Genomic DNA, 23,156 nt, shown 5'->3' with positions numbered 1-23,156 from the left:
GATGTGTTGACAGCTACATGATAAAATACCAAGATGGTGCACATGGGTAATATTTGAAAGGACATCCTCACAAAGTGGAGACATGCGAGTAGGGATGTGGATGTCAAATTTATATTTTTATATCAGCAGAAAGTAACTACAGTCTTCCATCTACACTGACAAATTTATGTTGTGCATGTATGACCGTGCATTGTTTGTCTTCACACCACTGCTGAACACACACGTATAAATGAGGCCAAGTCCAGTGTGTGCCTTCACTATGTCGCTCTGTGTGTATGTGTGATTATGTGTCACTGGTGTAGAACAGTGGCCATTACTTGCAGGCAGAGCGGCCTCCCAGACGGAGTCTCAGTGGTTCAGGAGGGCAGATGTGCTGCATTCATCAAACTCACACGGCCGGGGTCACAGGAGAGACTCACACACTGTGGATGAGGGATGGCAGAGCAGGGGATGCAACCCCACGCTCCACTGTACACCCCATCTCACCACCCACCCACTGATACCGTCCTCTAGTGTGTGGTGTGTGTTTAGCCTGACTGATGGTGGATTTCTGAGGCCGATAGCAATATCAGTTTAAAGTTTAAAATCTTGATGTTTACTGTGAAACTGAGAGCTGTAAATAACATTTTTATTTAAAAAGAAAAAAATGGTTTCTTACTCTCTGCAGCTATATTTCCAGCAGCTATCTAGCTTTCTGTTCAAGCAGAGGCAGATTTACCAGTCAAAATCCATCATAGTCTGATTTCAGACAGGGGTATGCAAAAGCAGATTCTTATTTCACGTTACTGACAACTGATTTTATCAGCTGAAAAGACAAGTGTCGCTGCCAGAATTTATTATTGTAGCTTACTGAATTAAGATGCACACGTTGGTCAAAAACACTGCCACCAGCATTTTTACAGTTCCATGTTGGAGCATTTCAAAATGTTCTTCAAAGATTAACACTTTTTACTTCTTTGCTCATATTTGTAGTTATGTGTTTCACTCTGGAGCTCATGGGTTATGAAATGGCAGTATGTGAGTCTGTTGTCACCTATGTTTATCTGCAAGGTAATGCTTCACCCAGTGGGTTAGCAGTAATACATGAGGGGCATAAAAAAACACTAGGAAACTCATTGTGAAGAGAAAATTGTTCTCCAGGATGTAGGTGTACCTGTTTGCATGTCAGTGATAAACAGAAGACTACAGAGACCAGAGCCCTATGGAAGCCTTAAAAACAAAAAGACCAGGCCGCAGGTCGCAAATATAAAAAGAGAGCAGCAGAATTCTGATGAAACAAAAACCAATCTTTAAAAAATTATGGAAACGTGATAGAGGCTTCAGCGATGGCCTAGAAAAGCATCATGCCCCAGACTTCAGATAGTTATAGACTGCAATGGATTTTCCACAAATTATTAGAAATCATGATTTCATGGGCATGCATCCAGGTACTACAATAAAATTTTTTAATATTTTTAAGTAAAGGTTAATTTTATTTAAAAAAAAAAAGAGAATTAATATACTTAATATACTGTAGATTCATCATGGGGAAAAAAGTTTAGTTAGCAATGCATGCTCATACTGTGTGCTTGAATCAGTTACTGACAGCTTTCTACATGTACACATATGTATCTATGTACATGTTCACAGGTGTGATTCAGTTTGCTTGAGGAAAAGCACCTCAGATTTTAAGTGTGTGACAGTTTAACCAGCAGGGAATGAGCAACATATGGCCGTGTGTATCTACGGAGTGTGTGTGTCTTAAGTGAATGTTGAACAATTCATTCAGGTGAATGGAAGACGCTGCAGCCACAAATTTCACACTACATTTCATTCCAGGTCAAATTAAGCATAATGCTCTGCTGCTCTATTAGGTCAGTAGTTAAAAAAAACCACACAGCTTATTATTGGTTCACAGCCTCCTGACATTATAAAGCCAGGACTAGTCTGTCAACCAGAAATGACCTTGGGAGTTGAGGTGGAGGTGGAAGATGATGCTGCCCTGGCAATATCACAGAGGGGAAAAAGATGGAGAAATGTCTGGGTAAAAACTACCCTGTCATGGGATCAAATTTCTGACTTTGCTTGGATGATCAGCACTCTCCTAAATCAGATTGGCAGTGATAGTTAAGAGGCAGGAAGTTAAGGCAGGTAAAAAGAGGGAATATAAGGTCTTTGGCCCCCAACCATCCCTCTCGCTGTGCTGGTGGGTTGTCTACCACCTGTAATTGTGCTTTGATTTACGTGTTGTCAAATATCCCCTGTGACAACACCTGCTGCCATTAAAACCCATCAATAAATGTTGGGGTTAAAGGTCATTTAATTTGATTTTTACACCTCGCACTTGGCTTTCATTGCAGGGGCCATATTTTTCCTTCTTTTTATGGGATCTTCATTATTTTGTGAAAAGCAATAAACTGTCACTGATGGTGGGAGATGGTCGATTGGTGCTGAGAAGGGCCGACCAAACAAAACACATCTCTGCAGTACAACGCAACACTGAAATGAAGTTGGATGATGACTGTTTCTGACGTGACAATTAGAAAATGAATTTTCAATAAAAGGTACAATGTGTACATTTTTTAAACTCAAAACCATTGCTAGAAGAACAGGCAACATCAGTAAAATTTAAGATTGAAGACAGAACCCATATAAAATACATACTGTTTACTGCACGTATGCTATATCTATTTGGATAAGGCTAAGCAAGTAGTCAGTACATTCAGAACAGAGGCAAGCTAAAGTAAGAGACATACCCAATGCAGCATCAGTTTATATAAATCCTTTAAGGTCAGATTTCATTAAGCATGGCTTCTGTATTGTCACTTAAGACCTCTGACAGGCAAAATATGAAACAACTTTGGGCTGGAGCAGCATTAGTTTTATTTATTTATTTATTTTTTATGTCCCTCTCATGTTTAAAACGTCTCTGGGCATTTGAGTAATGCTGTGGACTACGTTGCCAGCATGACAAAGAGAGGAAGGCCAGACAGAAAGGTTCATCACTTACTACAGCTAGTACACAAACACACCCTCCTCTCCAGGTCCCCCATCTGCCGACACCACACTGATAAAGTTACAATAAAGAGATACTGAAACAAAATCAATGGGGACGGAGGAGGGAGATGGCCCTGTGGCTGTGTGCTCCAGGAGAGGAAGAAACTGTGCAGAGCTACAGATGCACAGCACAAACACGCACAGTACGCATGTGTGCACGCACACACACACACGCACCTCCCATATTTCCACTGGAGCAAGGCCCCGCTGTGCCCCTTGACGCCACAAGCACCCAGAAAATTTAATCTTCCCAAATACTCATCAGGGCTCTCCATCGTCCCACCGTGACAGCACCGGGGATAATTAATTATACAATTTTGATGGGAATATCGACTAAACAAACCTATTAATCATAGGAAAAGTCAATAGGCATGGACACATTCAATCATGTCCCAGCCAATGATTACTCCTCTCAAAATACAATAATTATTTTCAAGAGCTGCCTCGAATTAAATTTCTGTCAAGCTGGTACAAGTCTTGCAGTTGATGAAGGATGCAATGGATTTTTTTTCCTTTCCTCTTCCCCAGTGGAGGAGTGTGAGAAGGGACATTTATCCTTTCAGAAAGGTAGTTTGTTTTATAAGGATCATAACGTGGTGTGTTTAACTAGACCATGACCATCAGATTATCTTGGATGCCCCCATTATGCCATCCATCTTGTCTGGCTTGGTGAGGAGGAAAGGGAGGAAGGGAGGAAGTGTATGGGAACTTCAGCCTCCTGAAGCTACTGTTACACAGTCACGGTTACTTACACATTTCTGGTGATCAAATACAATGATTCTCTTGTGCCTTACATTACAATGTGCACGGTCGATTTCTGCCAGCATCAGAGTCTTCAAAACTCTATCTTTGGTTAATTAGGTGTTATTTTCCATTGTTTTGCTGGAAGCTTGGAAACATGGTTTTATATAGGAAACACTTTCATACAATAACAGTCTGTCTGTAAAAGCACCAAATAAACAAATCTCCCATGGGTGGGTCCTGCAGACTGAAATCATGTGACCAAACATTAATAACCCCACAGAATTTTTTTAAAAAACAACTGTCAAGATCCTAAAGTTTCCAGATACAGACTAGGCAGACTTAAGTTTGCTTTAGAAATTTAAGGGAGAAAATGCTGTCATTAAATTTCTTTCTAACCACAAGGACAGAATTCAATACACAAATGTGAAGCACAGGGTTGCTGAAAAATTGCATTTCGTGGTTAGTGAAACCACACTGCATGAATAAAAGCATTTCCCCTGATTAGGAAGCAAATGAACAGGATTTCTTAAATAAAAGAAAATGAGCTCAGATCTGTGCAAAAAGTTAGACAAACAGAGAAAGGTAGCTATTGGGGCTTTTTTTTTACATTCTTGTCTATGTCTTGTGTGTTACTGTGTTGTCCTGATACTATAAGATCCTACCCATAAGCCAGTTTGGTTTAAACCATTACACATCAGGCAAAACTGTGCCTAACATTTTTTTTTAGATTCTTAGACATCAAGGCGAAGTTATCTAGAGATTGAGCCATTGCAACTTCTAGTTTTTAGGTCGAAATGTTTCACCACTCATCTGAGTGGCTTCCTCAGTCTAGGTTGGACCTGAAAGATAAATTGGAGGTTCCATACCAGCTTTCTCTTAGACTGAGGAACCCACTCAGGTGAGCGGTGAAATGTTTCAACCCAAAAACTAGTCCAGCTATTGACTCAACCTCTATGTGTAAAACAAACATTCAACATTTGCTGTAATCAACAATTAAAATTGTATAAAATCATACCAGACTATCGTCACTATATATATATATGAAATTTAATACATAGTAAAATTGAAGTATCCTCCCAAAAATTACATTATGTGGCATCAATAAATTCTGTGGTTCCAGTCTGCAGACAGTAGCAACTTCAGAGTCCATTCTGTTGAAATGTGGGTGTGCGTGAGTGTGCGCATCTTGAAAGAGCATTTTAACAAGGTCCAACTTGGAACTACTCAATCTCATTTAAAAATTAGTCCTAAAACATTTGGCATTTTAGTGGGGACAAAGGGAGTGGTATCAAATTAATGTCCGGACCTAAAGCATCTGCATCTACTTATGTGCTTATTTTTTTTACCTTATCATTACCTTTTATGTAACCACTGAACCATGAACTAACCATGAAAAAACCTTCATATCAAATTTTCCAGCTGTCATAAATCCTTTGATTTTTATTCTCTGTTCTGTCCCTTTCACAGAATACTATAAAGTGGAAAAATAAATTCTATAAAGTCATTAAAAGTTAATTTAATTTGTAATAAATAACTACAAGGAGAGACATAAGTGAGTAGATGAATTTAGGAAGCAAAGGTTTCACTTACTGAGGTCCCATTGTTTTCCCGGAAAACGTCCTGGTTGACATAATTAAAAAGCTTCTTTTCAAGTTGAAGAACAACCTAAATCAGTAATGAGAGAGAAACAGTGCTCTGATTAATACCAATACTAATGTGAACTGCATTTTGTAATTAGAGCACTAATGAACAGTAGAGCACTACAGTTGATTCTACATTTATCTCTCCACCAGATGCATCACACCACTTTACATCATGTATTAAAGCAACATTTCATTTAATAGCTTAAGCTCAGACATCTACAAATATAGTACTAGAATATCATTATTAGGTGGATGTTTAATTACAAGTCTAGAAGTGCAATTTTCCCTTTCAACAGGCAGTCTAGATGCATCACTGTATTCCTATAGAGGCCTGGTCGCACCCACAAATTTTCTAGTGGACTCAAGCCGTTTCAATGCAATCACAGTTGCATATGTGTGGAGGGGCAAAGTCAGCACACAGAAAATCCACAGAAAAGGCAGGGTTTATAGATAGTTACAGTATATTTACATACAGTTGTTACATTTCTGTTAATTTTGATAAGGTGTCAGTATTCTGACAGACAACAATAACACAGTGCAGCTTACCTTTCGGTCATTATCACTTTCTCGGAATATTAGTTTGTCAACTTCGTTGGTGTCGGCGGCTCTGACTGTCTGCATGGTGGCAGTGGAGCAAAGACTCTGGAGGTGAGAGAGGAACAAATTGGCTAATGACAAAGTTGTGGAAGAAATGGAAAGGTCCAATCCTATGAGGGAAACATGCTAGCTGTGTATTCATTAGAAAATAAAAAGAAAGAACAAGTGTCTAAAGTGGAATCAATTTTTAAAATCACTGTATTTTCATTTTCTTGCATTACCCAGATGGTAATGAGTAAGTTAAGTGTAGCTACCTGCAATCACTCATGTAAACACCCGCATATGTATAAATACTATGCATAGTAGTTTATAATGCTCTGGGGGCAAAGTATTTCTGCAGCCCAACATACAGCACAATTAAAAAACTATCCTACAAACTATCTATGTAGTGACCCCATAGACTGTGCACATGGTTAAATTCCCCTTTGTGGACTCTTTTAACTATTAGTTAAACATTCAACCATCTGTGTTTGAAGACATTTGAATGAGGTAATCCCCTCAGCCAGTGGTTCCCATATCGCGGTGACCTGATTGAAATTCAAAGCACAGATTAGATAATCAGGTCAAACCAATATAGCTAGCAGAAAAAGGCCCTTTAGACTAAAATGTCACAAATCAGTCCTGATTCAGCCACGAAGAAGCAGCGCACCAGATTAGAACAAACACCATGCCTTGAGAGAAAGTGGAACAACTATGTATCCCCCCCAGCTGCTTCAACCTCATTCCTTCATGCTCACCCTCCCTGCCACCCCTCCCCAAAAGCAACTTTCTAAAGCCCTAACAAATCGCTCCATCTTTCACTCATTTAGGCCATCCGAAAGCAGGGTCAATATGGTCCCCTGGCAGCCAAATGCTAATGCGCTTAAGTGCGCTTAAGCAGCTTTGTGCAATGAATAGGCCAAAGAAGGAGCTAGTGAGAAGGGCAAGAGACACTATCCCTGTCAAAAAGTCATTGTAGCTTCAGCTAGCAAAGACAACCACAGAAAGTCATTTTGACCATCTCTGATTAGCAGCAGATGCACCACATGTGGTCAAGTGGTATAACCTCTGTTTGAAACTTGTTTTTCTTAATATCAGCTACAAGTAGTTAAAAGTAACAATGGCTGAGTTTGATATAAAAATATGTTTTTCATCATTTTTGGATTGTAATTTCCCAAGCAAAACCCAGTCTTTCATTTGTTTGCAAATCCAGAAGATCGTCAAGTTGAAATTCCTGGACACCCCACTGTTGGAGCTCACACTGTTTAGTGATACAACATGCCTCAGTACTAAAAGGACAGTAATAGTCCTTCCTTTTATTTTGAAATGATGTTGATAACCCAGTAAGCATAGCTTGGATCATCCCTAAACATGAAAAGGTCCTCTGCGCGGTGCAGTAGTTCACCTGCACTACAAAATAGGATGTTCACATTCTAATGAAAATTTTTAGTCCATAGTTTGTGGCAATTGTGTCACTGCAAGAAAGGTTCCATCAGAAAAAGAGAGGACTAGCTAATGCAGCCTTCCTTGTGGGAAAAATGGCTTTTCTCAGAATAATTATACAGCAGTATTATACATTTTAACCAACTATAAATTTAGTTTGCTTCATTCTAAATACAATAAGCAGATACGGTCGTGCTGATCTATTCAAAGTTTGTAACATATACCCAGGATTCAATTTTAAAAAGTACTTCTTTGTCTTCAATTTCTAACTCAAAATAAGTTAAAATTACAGAGCGTGCCCATCCTAGATATTCCAGGCTACACCTGCATCCTGCTGCACAACTGACATCTGACTGGTCCATTCACAGGTTAATTGACTGACCAATCAGTGTATCATTGCAGTTGAGGGTGGCTCATTGGACCCAAGTGATCACAGCTCTCCTTCTGTCACCCTCTGTGAAAAACATCCTCTTCATCCAACACACACAGTTTTTCTGTCTCAGTCAGGTGCTAATGTTTAATTTCTCAACAGAACTTTCCATTCAAAGTTCCTGCTTCCTAAGCACATTACATGTAAACACACACTTACTGTCTACCCTAAATTATATTACTATAATTCCTTTGGCTCTATATTTCATACATGCCAATCAGTCTGAGGAAGGGAGAGGGAAATACAGGCAATGGGAAAGTAAAAAAAGGAAAAACAACTGCTATTCAGTGGACATTAGGGATGTGTTCACTCCTCAGGGCTCCCTAACTGATCCTGCAAAGTGACTTGGCATAACATCTCTGCATTATGGGTCAGAGGTCAACACTGAGTGTTTGTAGAAGGCCAGAGACTGGGGGCTGGGATGAGAGGCTGCAGAGGAAAGCACTGGCTTTGTGTATCAATGGAGGATAATCTCATGACTGTCGAAGGAGGAAGCGGCTGTTTAAAGGAGCTCTCTATTCCAGCTGCTCTCCTTAGAAGAGAGGTTAACACAATCTGTCCCCCCCCACACACACATTCAAGCCTTCTGTCTCTGGTCCTGCCAACAGATGGAGATGATCTACTGTTTCTAACCTAAAAGGAGCAGAGCATTTCTGACAATATATACTGCACAGAGGCATGTGAAATGCACAACAAAGGTAACGTTAAATACAGTTAATGTTGCTGTAAAGGTGTAAAAGGTGTAAAACAAAACATTCTATTTGTTAAAAACCATTCTATGCTAAAACTAGCAACACAATATAAAGCTGGTCAGCAGATGAAATGGAGGTCAGTCTATATTTTGTTTATAGTCAACAAATCTTATGGAAAAAAAAAAGACAATGAGCTAGTCTGACATTTATTTTCCCCTGTTCTTCTCAGCCCATTATCTTCTAGTAAAGATGTAAATCTTAAAGAAAGCCATCATAAATATATACTTTCATTTTTTAAAAAGGCAAGCTAATTTAATAAAATAATTGGACACTGGTTCTTGGCAAATGTTCCTCAATCAGAAATAAATGCATTTGGTTTGTGCATTTGTTGGCAACTATTTTCAGCCACAGATTAGTACACATTTTGTATGCTAGTATTTCTGGCAGCAGGTCCGTGTATGTGGGATTGAGACAAAATAAACTACACTGTTATAAACACTAATGGAGCTGAATTTGAGATCCTGTTTAAATGAAGGAAATCTAATGACATGTTCTTGGTAAACAATCGGTATATATTACGTATATTATGTATGTATGTATTTGATTTTTGCATTTGTACATATATTAACTGATGAAGCCACAGCAGTTGATTTTATGTTTTTACCACAATCAGAATCACAGTCCCCACAAGTACAGAGAAGTAGCAGAAAACTGTGACCTGACTGTATACTAGCTAATGCAAGATTCATCCTAAAACTCTGGGGTTCATATGGTCATTCCTCCTTCCCTAAACTCACTCCCATGCAATGATTCACCGATATAATTATCCATTTAGTGCATTCACAACTTATTAAACCTCAATTAAGTAGAGAGAATATGAGACTGTGTGCACAGAGAGAACCAGAGGACCCGTTGGACAATGAGCTAACTATTCATTCTTCATTACCAGAGGCAGGGGACAGGGGCTCCCCTTTGTGTCAACAGGGGCAGTGGCATTGTCAGAATGCACCATTATTTTCTCGCTGCCACGCAAAGCAAGGCTGCCAACTGTATTAAGGTGTGCCAGCAGGGCTGGCAGGTTTAGCATGAATTGCTTAGCACTCTGATCACTTTTCTTCTGCTCCCCACTGTTCATCACGCCCATTCCACATGCATGATTGTGACATCTGCCCAAGCAGGGCAGAACAGGGCATCCAAAGTAGGCAACAACAAATTTGCCCCTTCTGCTTTCCGGCCAGCATTACACAGGAACGCCAGTAAATCAGCTGTGACCCTCCCCACCCAATCTGACTGGACACAAGCCAGAATTATTCACTCCTCTCTCCTTGGGGCCGGCTAATTTAATACCTCCAAACACGGTGGATTCATCACTGACACACAGAACAGGCAGAGGAATCAACATGGAAGAGAAGTGAGAGTGGACACATTAACAGACACAAAGTTACCCTGTGTGTGACCCACTGGTCAACAACTGACCCTTGTAAACCTGGCCTGTGTCACCCCTACCAGAAAGCAACACACACAAATTCTCACCTCTTCCCATGAACTCAAGCTGTGTGAGAGCTGACACTGAGGGCTGATGGCAGTGTGTGCGCTGTAGGAGGTCTCCTAACCCGCCACGCCCTTGCCAAAAACGAGCTTGGAGCTGTAAGGGGGCGTGCGAAGTAGTGATAATGTGCCCTATTTATCTTGTGCATTATAACATCTGGGAAACTTCTCTAAAAACAATGGCATGCATTGAGGGCTGCCATTCTGGCTTCACCTTCAGAAACCAGCCAAAAGCATTTGTCCCCTTGGAATGGATAATGGACAGGCCACAAATCATTCAGGACAAGAGAACGTAGTGGTGTGTGTGTGAGGGAGAGAGAAACTGAATGTAAGTGTATGTTTTGTGTGAGACTGTGTGTGTGTGTGTGTGTGTGTGTGTGTGTGTTCGCCCCTGGTATTTAACTTCTCTGCTGGCCCATTCTGCAGGGCCCCGCAGGACAAATTGCCCTGCATGGTTGTCTTTGAGAGGCAGTGCAGCACGCAGAGAAAGGGACAGGGCTGAAACACAGGGAACAGGCCTATAAAAATTCATCACTTTGACCCTAGTGACCTCACACTACTGGGGGGTTACCAAGACACACACACGCACACACACGCACGCACGCACGCACGCACGCACGCACGCACGCACGCACGCACGCACACACACACACACACACACACACACACACACACACACACACACACACACACACACACAGATGCATAAGCACGCACTTGCCTGCCCACTGAAACTCTAGAAGCCACTCTTTGGAAGTGATCTCCATTTTAAGTAAAGATTCATACTAAGAAAAACATACACTGACTTAAATAAGAAAACTTGGGCCACAGAAATGAACTAAGCCTCCTGATCTCGCTGCTTCTTTCTCTCACACATTCTGACACAATGGCCATGGAAAAGCTTCTACACAGAAAAAGGCCACCAGATGCTTCATTGTGACTGTGTCTCTGTGTAAAGTAGTGGCAGTAAAAAGAGGGTGGGTTCTCCTGAGGCGTATTAGTCCCAGTAAGAGAAGGACGTTGTCTCAGGCCCGGCTCTTGACACATTACTGCCACCTGTACAAAGAAAACCTAATGAGAGATTTAATCTGAGAAACCTCCCCTGCCACTTTTAGTCAGCACTTTGAAACCAGCTGCGGCAGATGTCTGTAAGACTGTTTAACATACCGACTTCTTTTAACCTCTCAATAAGGCCATGCATGCTTAAATTGCCTAACAGCCATCTTAATTTAGCATTCATTTGAATGTTGTTAGCTGCAGTTGTGATGTTTCCAAAAAGAAGCTTTTTTATCTAGAGGTGTTGCCAGTGGCATGGTAGCCATTCATGTTTTCTTTATAATGCCTCAGACTAAAAAAAACATTTAGCCTGTTAATAAGGAAACAAATTCACATCCAACTGTGAAGCAATCATTGCAGTACATTTACACTTAGCCAACAGCAGTTCTATTGATGGAGTATAAACACTTACTATGCACATTGCATTTTTATTTAATTTGCCTATTAACCCACAGCTTTAGCTGGAAATCAATTACAGGAAATAGACAGTGAGGTAATTTGTTGTTGCTGAGTCAATTACAGAATATCGAAGACCCAATCGGTGATTGGTGATTAGTGACGATCCAATAGGAATGCAGAGTTTCTTGAGTTCATTACTCTGGTATTCAATAAAGATCATGACCAAACAATTAATGTTAGTCTAATTTTATGGCCTTTAAAAGGGCTGGAGTTAGTTATCACTATACACAGACTATATACTACATACTGTATATGGTACAAAGATTCCTTTACATGTTAGAAACTGTCAACTTGTTATGACTCAATCAATGAAGAAGAATGTGGCTTATTCAGGCAGGTGACCAGTTATTTTCTTTCCAGTGCACACTGGGAGGAGAAGGCCCCAGTGAGGCCCAAAACCCTCCTCATACACAAAGAAAATTGATTCATTTGGAGCACCACCCTTTAATTTGTTTGCACCATTTCATCTAAATGATGTGCTTGTCGAGCAGGGTGAGAGAGAGAGGTGTAATTCAGCCAAGGAAAGTGCAAAGAGGAAGGTACGGAGGGGGAGGAGGGGTCTTGACACCCCACCACAGGGCGCTAGGCAACCATCTAGTGGGTGGGCTTTGTGATACATTTTACCAATTTTTCATGCCCATCCCTCTTGATGTGACCCCACTCAGGGTCTTTTATGCCCCTGACAGCTCTGCGCAGGAAAACATGCTGCCGCTCTGATAGCATGAAATCGAGAACAAAGACCCCCAGGGAGAGGAGAAGGGGGCCACTGAAGCACGCTGTGCTCTGGTCCCGCCTGGCTCTGGACACAAACAGATGTTAGGCCAGCCCCGGCTCTCTCTGCCTCCTGAAAGAGGAGGCCCTGTCAGTGAAATGGGCCTTAAATGCATTGTTTTGGGCCTCTAAGACAAAAACTGGAGCCACTCCTTCTGAAAGGGCCCGGCAATATGGCCGTCACAGATAAATCACATATGGGGGACTGGGATAAAGGCCCATGAATTCTCAATGTGGCTCTTAATGGGCCCTCTTAAATATGATGGGAAATTTGTGTGCGGATGTGAATGGAGCCCAGCGACTTTTAATGTCAGTGGGCAGAGTTGTTTAAAAGCCCATGGTGCCAACACTGGGTTTACAGCTGTGTTACAATGAGCCATTCTGTAAGAACATCACTCTGCTTCTGACATTAAAGATTCACACTGGGAAACCTGCACGCCAAGTTGTTTAAATAATCCTAGCACTTCTACGAGCTTCCTTAACAACAACACAGCATTTAATCATCTCTCATCCTTTTAAATTCTGCAATGGAATGATCATCAGTAAACTAAAGGTAGTGGTAGATTTGCATTGGACTGTGACTGACTTGTTGAGTGGTTAGTGAATTCAGCCATGTGCAGCCATTCATATACAGACTGCTTCTTTGCATATGCATAGCAGCAAACTATAATGAATATATTTCAGGAAATAGCTATGGAGATGTTGTGTGTACATGTCTGTGCTCAATCCCCAGAGACAACTTGTGTTATCTTGGCAACCACTCCATCTTTGAGAGAAAAAAATAATTGTTGGGCTGTGCTTTACAAAGGCTGAGGACTGCATTAGTCAAAATAAACTGACATCATACAAATTGGACACTATGTACCAGGCACAAAGAGAGCCACTATCCTTCACAGTTTATGCCAGCTTTCATCTGGACTAAATAATAGCATCACTGTTAGCTGCTGCTGCTCCTGCTTGTGATTTCAAAGGCAGAGGTCCATAGTGACTAACAGAAGACAAGACAAACCATCAATAAGAGATACAGAAAGACTGAGCTAGAAGCCAAAGTTGATTATTCATGATTTATAGAGAGATTATCTTGTTTAGAAAAAGTGGCGGATTAAATAAAAAAGACATAGATTAAGTATATGGTTTACTTGAAATCCATAGACTGATTTGATTATTCACCAATTAGATTTGTATTATTTATATTGTTTGCATAATCGTGACAACTGCATTGTGGTTACTAATAAATGCAAGACAGAGAGACTTAAGTCTTTAAATTTAATTAAGCTGCATAAAGTGCACATGCAAAATTTTTTTAAGCAAAGCCTGAAAGAAATTACTTTTCATTTCCTGAAATGTGAATATTTTCTGGTTAATAACCTTTACATCTTTGACTGGTGTTTGAACAGAATTTAAAGACATCACTGTAGTAAACCTGTAATTGGCATTTTCCCTATTTTCAACAGTTGGTTGAGAAAACAGTCAGTTAAAGGAGGAGTGGCAGATCAGAAGTAGTGCAGCAAGTCTGGAGTAAAAATAGACATCTCAAAGTCAGCCTGGCTGAAGAATACAGCACTGGGTAACTCGGGTTATATCCCTGATCGGGGCCAAACCCAGGGGTCTACAAGGCAACACGCCCTCCCAGGGCCTGTTAGTGCCAGGCTCTGCGCTCATCCCACCGTTGGCATGGTGTTCCCAGCTGCCAGTCACAGTGACCCCCCCCTTCCAAATACACAATAGCAGTAGCATGGCTGGCGCCAGGCTCAAACGGCCTGTTGTTAATGAGCAGGACCAACAGAAGCCACTGCTTGTTCTTCATTTGCCAGCGTTTTAATTATATGGACAGCGCTCCCATCAAAGCTGCATCGCTCAAGTTACGCCCTCATAGCTGAACTCTTTTTTTTCTCTGTCTTCAGTGCTGCATTCATTAGCATCGAAAGAGAGAAGAGCGAGAGAACAGGCGCTGTTGTCTAGAGGGAATAGTCTCCTTCTATATGCAGATGGGTTATCTGTGATATAATGGGCCCTCATTGTGGCAGATTGGATTCTTCTAGCTACATAATTTGCCTTCATTGTATTGTTCAGAAAACATCTTCATCACAGGCTTCACCTGTGAGGCCATAAACAGGCACTGGGTTAAAAGTGGCTGCTAATAACTCTAACTTGCATGGTGTTGTAAATGGGGTACTATGCATAAAAATGCTCACAATCACTGCTAGAAACTTTTATCTTTAGGTGAAATCTCATTAAGTACATAAGGGTTGATGTGTGCATATATCTGTGATTCTGGGTCTAAATGCATGAGTTTATCTGGGAAGCTGAGGGCAGCCAAGAAGGGTTGCAGTCCCTAGTGTCAGAGGTCCCACAGAACAGAGGCCCAATCAGTGCTGGCCCGCTGGTTAATGGATGGATAGCCCCCAAAATTAATTAGCCTGACTAATGTAGTGTACACTTAATTACACTAGCCGCCTTTTGATTTATAGCTGGCCAGATACACACATGCTAGTCAAAGTCAGGCTAAAAAGGGAAAACTGTTTAGCCTTTAGTGGTGCAAATTATTTAGCTAGACTAGGTTCAGCAGCCAGGACAATGGCCATCAACCATTTGATGAACTACTGTTGCTTTTTGCAGGTAACATGCAGACATACTTAGTTTTCATCCACAAATTAAACTGACACATAAAGAATACAGCATATTTATCAAATGAATAATAGAAATCATAATACTTATGTCCTTATTTTCATTTCACTTTCCCGCTATTTAACAGAAGCTACCCATGAATCATTACAGAGACTGAGAAGCAGTTCCTCTATAGGCTTGAACAGAATCTCAGTAATAAACACAAATAAAGAAAAGAAGGCATGCACAACAACAATTTTTCTTCTCTCTCAAAGACTGTATGCTTATATCTCCACACATCATGGGTGTGTGCACAGTGACTCCATTGTGTGAAAAATAAATGTATCTATCATGCTGGCTTGTCATTATTGAGCATTTTACAGCATTCATTAGGAGTGGGGCTAGTCTAGGGCCCCACCTTTAATTTCATGCTGCTCAAGCAAGAGAAAGGACACAGGACAAAGGAAGGAAGATTGATGCCCGGTCCGGCTCTCTGCACTTCCTGCAGATGCAGACAGGGGGTGCTGATCCAAACCTCTCTCCAATGAGTGAGAGGCCAGCAAGCCTAATGAAATCTGTCCATGTAGCAGCAGATCAGGCCCAATTATAACAGCCCCACGCCATGTCACAGGGACAGTAGATCAAGTCAGCAATTAACCTTCCTGCTGGCCTCTATCAATCCTTAAATTGGAGCAGGCCGCCAGCACCACACAATCTCTGCAGATATTAAATTTACATTCTATTAAGTTTAATTAGGAGGGATTTTAAATATACTAGGAGTCCAGGCACAGAGCCCTGAGCCTGTCATCGACACAGCTGATTCACGACCACTGGCCACCTCCAGGGACACACATACACTCTCTCATACACACCATTATATCCCTTATAACGCTACCCGACTGAAGCATGGAACCAAAGAAAGGCTGTTTGCTGTTGGGTCAATAAGAGTTATCTGTGCTGGCTTGATGAGGATTATTATCATAACCTTATTGTTACTATGAAAGTGATACATATTAGCAGTGATTAGAGGTTTGTGTAAGACATTTGTAAATCATCTGTGGTCTGGCTGGATTTCTGCTCAGACTTGTCAGACCTCAAAGCCTCAGTGATAGTGTCCCAGCTGAATTGGAGATAGTGATTTTATTTAAGGATTTGGATGTTTATACAAAATGTACGTAACCAATTACATGCCCAATTTTGAAAGAAAGACTCCAAAAAATACAGAATGGAAATGGAAGCCATTGTACTGTAGGGAGGTTTGCATGCATTTGTCAGACATTTTATAATGTGACCAAACACAAAAACAAACTGTACTAAATTGTCCACACTAAGCTACTATATTAACAGCCTGTTTAACTCAGTCATATCAGATTGAGCAAAAATCATAATCACAATTAGATCAAATTCAGCTTTATTGCCCACATATGTTGGACTCACAAGAAATTTGACTCCACTAACAAATGCTCTTAATTTGCTTCATTAATTTGAAGTGTAGTCAGTATGCGGAATCTAATATGTAGTATTTGTTAATTAAAGAGATATGATTCAGCACAATCCTTTGCAACACTGCTTTAACCTGTTTACACTCAGCACTGAGGTGATTTTGGGATGCCAACTGTCAGAGCCTTTGGGCCCTTATTTAAAAGTTGAGAATCAGGTTTCAAGTAGTAGGTGTTAGACTTTGATCTTAATTGCAAAAGGTCTCCAGTCGGTGGCATGCACTATATCTTTAGTTAGTTAATCAACATCGGATCAAATGGGGCTTGAATGAGTGCTAAATATGGTACTAAAAGAAACAGCAGGCAGCATATGGAGAATTGGACTGTGAATCATCAGAATACCCAGACAAAAACTTTAAAGCCACTCCTTTGCAGTTTCCTGTTTTATTGGCATCCATGCAAATCATGATCAAGCCAAAGCATAATCAGCCCATGGGAGAGGAGAGGGAAGGTTGGTGGGGACTGGACCACCTCCAGGCTGCTCAGCACCAGCATTAGTCTCCACGTGGCTGTGTCCTTTGTCTGCCAGTCAAAGAGCCGCTGAATGGAGGTCAATTGAAACCAATTCCCTCTGTCGGACACAATTAATGGGGTTGCCCAGGCTGGACTAAAGGGGGGCAGCCGCGGGCCTTTGGTTACTGATCCTGCCGCACAAGCATGCCAGGAATTTGCCACCTGGAATTTGCCTTGTGACAATACCAAGTCCACCCCCTTCCAAAACTAGCTTCTTTTCTGTACACACATGGATACATCCTACAACATCCCCTGTACCATCCTCCTACCCACAATGCCGGGTGGGTGACAGGGGAGTGGCTCCTGCTTGTCCACAGTCTAGTCACCGACAATGGACCAGAGACGGAAGAAGAGAAGTGGTGTAGCGTGTAGCTGTAGAGAAATGTACTGGAGTATTTTCTGATCCAGTGACCCTCAAAGTAGGGCCTAGGGATCCTCATGCTTAAGGGTTGCCCCTGGTGTCCAACAAATTGAAAAGGCAAGTAGTTTCACTTTACAATTATTTCATTTATAGATAAGATAGATTTTTGAGGTAATTTTTTTTTTATCAGTGGTGTAATTTTTTTATGAAAGTGAAGACAGAATAGAGAGAAGATAAAAAAATGAGACTCTCAGACAGTGAGAATGAGAGCCAGCCTCTATGTCTGAATCAATCTTTGGATAAGTATGTACGATCGATGCACCACCAGCGCATCTACAGTTAAGCACTTCAGGGGATTTGCACTAATTGTCCTGTTGACATTAATTGTCATTAAAGGGCTTAAAACGGCCTCACTGCTGTGAGTTACATCCCACACCAAGGTTGCAACCCATTTATTTATTGGTGACATCATAGCTCTCTCTGCCACTAACATATAGGTCACTGTTAAATCAGACAGGTTGACCACAGCACAGGATGGGTTTATATGAAGAAGTGCTGCCCCTTTAATGACACTTTTCTCATAGATGACATCATCAGCCTTTTCTGTTGTCCCCATTAAATGGCTGATTTTTGTGGGAACCCTCATTTTAAGCTGGTGGGAAAATGTCTAGATGATGTGTGTGTGTGTGTGTGTGTGTGTGTTGTATGCCATAGCCACAACTCTAACTTCCTGAGGGGAAGTCTAAAAAGCCCCCCTGGATTGCTGCCTTATCCCTTAAAATAGGGTGAATCAATCAGATTCATTTGGCCTAACAAATTTGTTTGTGTGTGTATTTGTGTGTGTGTGTGTATTCACTCTAGATGTCAATGTGTATGTGAATGGCTGCCAAGATGCATAAGAAAGGAGCCGTGTAGAGGGGAGAGGGGGTTAGAGATGGACACACACCAATGCAAGCCTAACACATCCCTGGAAAAGGGGTCATGACCCTTACTGCACTCAAACAACATTTCAGAATAGTAAAGATGTGGACAGAGTGAGCGCCTATCTTCCATAGACCGGCATGGACAGGACAGGAAGCATGAAGGGAGAGTTATCTAGGTTAGTGATACAGATCAGCTGCAATTCATCTCATCTTTCATTAGATGCTTTCCCTCCAGTGTAATGCATATGTTGCCTGTCAGTACAGGCACCGAAAACACATTGTCTCATTAACTAACACATTTTTATATTAAGTGTTAGTATTAAGTGTTTTACATATTTCACTGTGTATTTTATCATAGCTATGCTGATAAGATATACCACAGCCTAACCCTGATATAAAACCATGGTGGTGACCTAAATGTGTGCCAAGTGACATTTAACTGCCATAGTTGACTTCTGAATAGGCTCAGTGTTTGCACATCTGCTGTTGTGGATTCTGTACTTGGATTTATTATCTCTACAGCAACACTTGTTCACATGATCATGATCTGTGGGTTAATGTGACCCAATTACAGAACCAAAATCAAATGTACTGCACAAACTTTGAGGCAATCAATCAATAGCCCTGATGGACTACTGAGTAAAAACATGTGATGTTCATTTCATGTAGTTGGCCATTCAATAGGGGATGATGATTTACTACTCCCCTAGTGGCCAGATGACTAAATGACAAAAGGTTTCTTTTTTGTGCGCCACACAGAACGAAGTCCTTCCTAAGTCATTTGAGCAAAACCCACCCATTCAGAAAGCCTTCTCTTCTCTATCCCTTTTGCGTTGAATGGGGCTCTGGATGAAATGAACAATGCCCACACCTTGAACAGACCCACTGATTCGAGGGCTATTGTGCTGGAGAGGAAGGAGAGGATTGGCCAACAAGTGGCTCTCCCACTCTCTTATCATACGACACCACTGTCTGTGGTGGGCCTTTATGACTTGTTATGCCACTAACCCACCCCCCGAAAACCTCCTTATGGAGAATGTTGAGTGCACTACTTTGCCTCTCATTGGCCTCATTTACACCAACAGAAGGAGGAGGAGAAGAAGGAAGAAAGAGGGGAGGAGAGAGACAGAGAGGAAGAGAGAGAGAAAGAGAAGTCAATGGCACCATAATATAACAATGCACTTGGATGCCCAGTTAGCAAACACAGCTGGCCAGCCACAGTGAAGCATTTAATGAGTCATAACTTTAAACAGTGGGCTACTAAAACCACTTCTCTTACTTTGCAGTCTCTAATACAGACACACACATGTATGGGGCATCTGTTCCCCATGAAGAAGGCCGAGTCCACACACACACACACACACACACACCACATCACAATTGATACAGTTTTCTTCCACTAATTCATAATCCAAAAAAAAAAAAAAAAAAAAAAACTCACCTCAATAACCTGCTTTGAGTCCAACCTGAAGTTAAAGTCTCCAAAGACAAAATAGGGCACCTTTTCATACCGCTGGTCCGTGATCCTGAAAAACATTACAACTTGGCAGTGAGAATGTTTCAAACAACTACAATCTCTGTGACTGATGCTGGCAGTCTAAATGCACCAAAACACATCACAACACATCCTTACTAGTTATTCAGATTTGGAAAAAGGATAAAAGAGTTACAGAAACATCATAATCCCGATAAACATCAGTAGTAGTGGTCACTGACTTTTCAAACTGTAATTTGATTATCTCATTGGGCTCAGGGTATTTAGTTATCGATGGCCACAGCACCACCTGGTGGTCTGAACCTTTTGCCAAGAAGGTCCCATTCAGAGCAGAGGCAACAATTTTTATAATAAAGGATTTTTATGGCTTTTTGGTACATTTGTTTTACAGCATTCATGAGATCTGAGAGAGTATGCAGGATATATGGAGAAAATGATAGAAAGATGCCATCTGAAATTTTCAGAAATAACATGCACCTTATGGTGATTATTTTATTTCTGTTCTGGGACTTGTCTGCTATATGTTTCTGAATATATGCTAGGGACTCAAGAAAACACTATTTCAGTTCTAAATATTATTCAGCTGAAAGACAAACTAAATGAATAAATAATGATGACTGATCATTTCTTTTGATAATCCATTTTAACTGAGAACATCACTTGGCTGAATTGGTCAAAGGGAGAGTGAACCAGCCCAAACTGTCCGACTCTCCAGATTTGTTTGTAGGCTTATGGGTTTAAACCTTGAGTCAGAAGCAGCTTCAAGGACTCCATTCATCCATGCAGCTGCAAGTTTTGCTTCACTACAAGTTAAATTAAAGTGACTGTTGTTTGTGCTCTTTTGGTGCCTCTTAATGGTCTTTAAATGCAGCACATTTTATTGGCTCTTGTCTTGTAAATGTTTTTAATGCGCTGAAAGCATTGCTTTTTAAAGCTAACAGCATAGATCCACTTTGAAATGGACTATCTCCAAACATGCAGAAGCTTACAAAAGTGCCAGAACCATTTAAAACACACACACACGCACGCACGCACACACGCACACACACACACACACACACACACACACACACACACACACACACACACACGTATCTAAATGCCATATTATTAAGTCCTATGTCTCATAAACAATTTAAAAGTGACTATTCTACAGAGCAAATATAGGAAATTAAGGTGGACATAGCCTCTTGTGTAATTAATGATTTGGGATACTTGGCTTACTATCATCACTAATTGTGAGGATAAATCTTGCTGTGGACTTCCCAGGCCTAGATAACAATATATTTATGGGGCTGTAAAGAAGCCTCCTCTTAGTGGTGGGTCTCAGCTCTGGCCGGCTGTCGTAAAGCATGGATACTTCTTTTCTTTGAGGCAGGGAAAGGGAACAGCACGGAGGCGAAGGTGACTGGACTAAGAGGTGGGGAATGCAGCTATCATATTAAATAGAGAGTATATAACTTTGACATCCCATTATATAAAACAGAATCTCGGTTTTCAAGAGTGGATAATGTAAAGATGTTAACAAGATTTCGTTTTCAACATAAGAGTCAAAATGTTTCATGGTTGTAATTGAAATAAATTTTCATTTCCAGGACTGCTCCATATACATGATGGACATCTGTTTCATTCTTAATTATATTAGCACTTCAGAGATCTGTGATCATTTTACAATATGTTATTTAAATAATATGGATCCTTCAGACCTCTTTCTCAACATATGAAAGGAATATTGAAAACTATTTCCCAGATCAGAACTGAAAACTTTGAATTTGCTTGTGTTTCCTGAACAGTGGCTTGAAGCCCAAATATACATAATTTACTGTGACAAAAAAATAAAAGTGGCAAGTCCTTACATTTTAGAAACCAGATTACAATGTATGTATTACTGAACCCATACAATCTGGCTCACTGAATATCACTGTGGTTAGCAAATGCTAAATACAGGCTAACTATGTTTGTGTGTGTATCCTTAATACTCAAACTAGGACTGATGTCATAAATGACTTTACATCCTGGTGCTAAAAGACTCAGCTCTATTCAAACAGGGTTAGTGGCCATTTTATCTCGTCATCCAGTATAATGGCTGTACACAGGTGTCAATAGGCTTGGGAACTCATGTATTCCTGGTGTTAAAAGAGAAACTGTGGTTGTGAATGAAAAATATACACTAAAATGAATTAAATGAAGTGCATACTTAGTTTTACTTTGTTACCCTCTGAACATGTGCCAATGTGGCAGTGACACAAAAAAGATAAACTGTATAAAAGCTAAGGGAATATGTTAATAGATGAGATGGAAGAGTGGGGCAGTCACCCAAAAGAAAGGAGTAGTTGAAAGGTGAGACAAGATGATAAGGAGTAAGAGGGATGTGTCTTTCTCCAGAGCCTGGAGGTCTTACTCCTGTAGCTTTATCCTGCTAACAGCCATGTCTAATACCCACAGCCTGACTGTTTTGTCTGCTGCTCCAAGGTATCAGTCACAGGTCAGAAGGTAACACTCTGTTTACACGATCATTTCCTAAAGCACTCATGGTGACCTGCTGGTGTGAAAGTTGACTTTTTTCTTGGCCTTTGTCGGAGCAAGGAAGAATTGCAACATTAGCTACAGCTACTGGGCGTGAAAAGAGAGTGCAGGTGGGGGGTCTTGAGTTTGGCGGGGCCCCCGCTGCTGACCCTCACCCTTGGTGGGGGCCCCATTAGCCTCGTCATCACAGTTCATTCAGGCAAACTGTAACAGTGTCAGTGACATTCTCCCACAAAGACGCACTCCTTTACACAGTCTATAAACATGCTTTCTCCTGGCCAATTCATCGTGCAGTGACACCCCTGAAAGAGGCTCTTCACACGCCTGTTCTCACTGAGGTTTGGGCTGGGGCCTTCAACAGGCCTTCCTAGGGGCCACACAAAGACAGGGGTCAGATGCTAATTTATAACAAGGACCCTGACTCTGCTCCCAGGCTCCTTAAACCACCCGCACAAAGCAACTACAACATATTCTCTCTTTCTGAATGTATCTTCTTCATATTTGTCACACACAAACATAACTAGCATGGAACTGAACCAACACAAAAAGCATGTGCTCAAGATTTAAAAACAGAGTCTGAATCTTAATCTCATAGATGTAGACAGATGTAACACATATAAAGCTCGCCTGTACTCGAATCTTTATCTTCATACCAGCTATCGCTCACCGACTCCTTGCCAGATTATACACTGTGATTGACAGCCAAACTGAGCCATAATAGACAGTTTGCATAGGATTATGAGGGTGCAACTGGGGGCCATATCATGATTATATTGACAAGATGACTTACCATAAGTTGGCCGGTCAGATTTGATTTTGGACACAATAGCTAGG

The 23,156-nt window shown here is 41.0% G+C and overlaps 1 protein-coding gene across 1 annotated transcript in view; it reads right to left on the bottom strand.

The window, feature by feature from the left end:
- inpp5a (inositol polyphosphate-5-phosphatase A) overlaps positions 1 to 23,156 on the bottom strand; it is a 123,970-nt gene that overhangs the window by 16,397 nt on the left and 84,417 nt on the right. Inside the window, exons 9-11 of the mRNA XM_026309146.2 lie at positions 19,743 to 19,827; positions 5,970 to 6,065; positions 5,371 to 5,445 (exon numbers count right to left, since the gene is read on the bottom strand). Coding sequence (XP_026164931.1) covers positions 5,371 to 5,445; positions 5,970 to 6,065; positions 19,743 to 19,827 — 256 coding nt within the window. The remainder of the gene's footprint in view (positions 1 to 5,370; positions 5,446 to 5,969; positions 6,066 to 19,742; positions 19,828 to 23,156) is intronic.

This window comes from Mastacembelus armatus, chromosome 15 (assembly GCF_900324485.2).
Source record: "Mastacembelus armatus chromosome 15, fMasArm1.2, whole genome shotgun sequence".
Lineage (NCBI taxonomy): Eukaryota > Metazoa > Chordata > Actinopteri > Synbranchiformes > Mastacembelidae > Mastacembelus > Mastacembelus armatus.
This window is presented reverse-complemented; position numbering and strand designations above follow the sequence as displayed.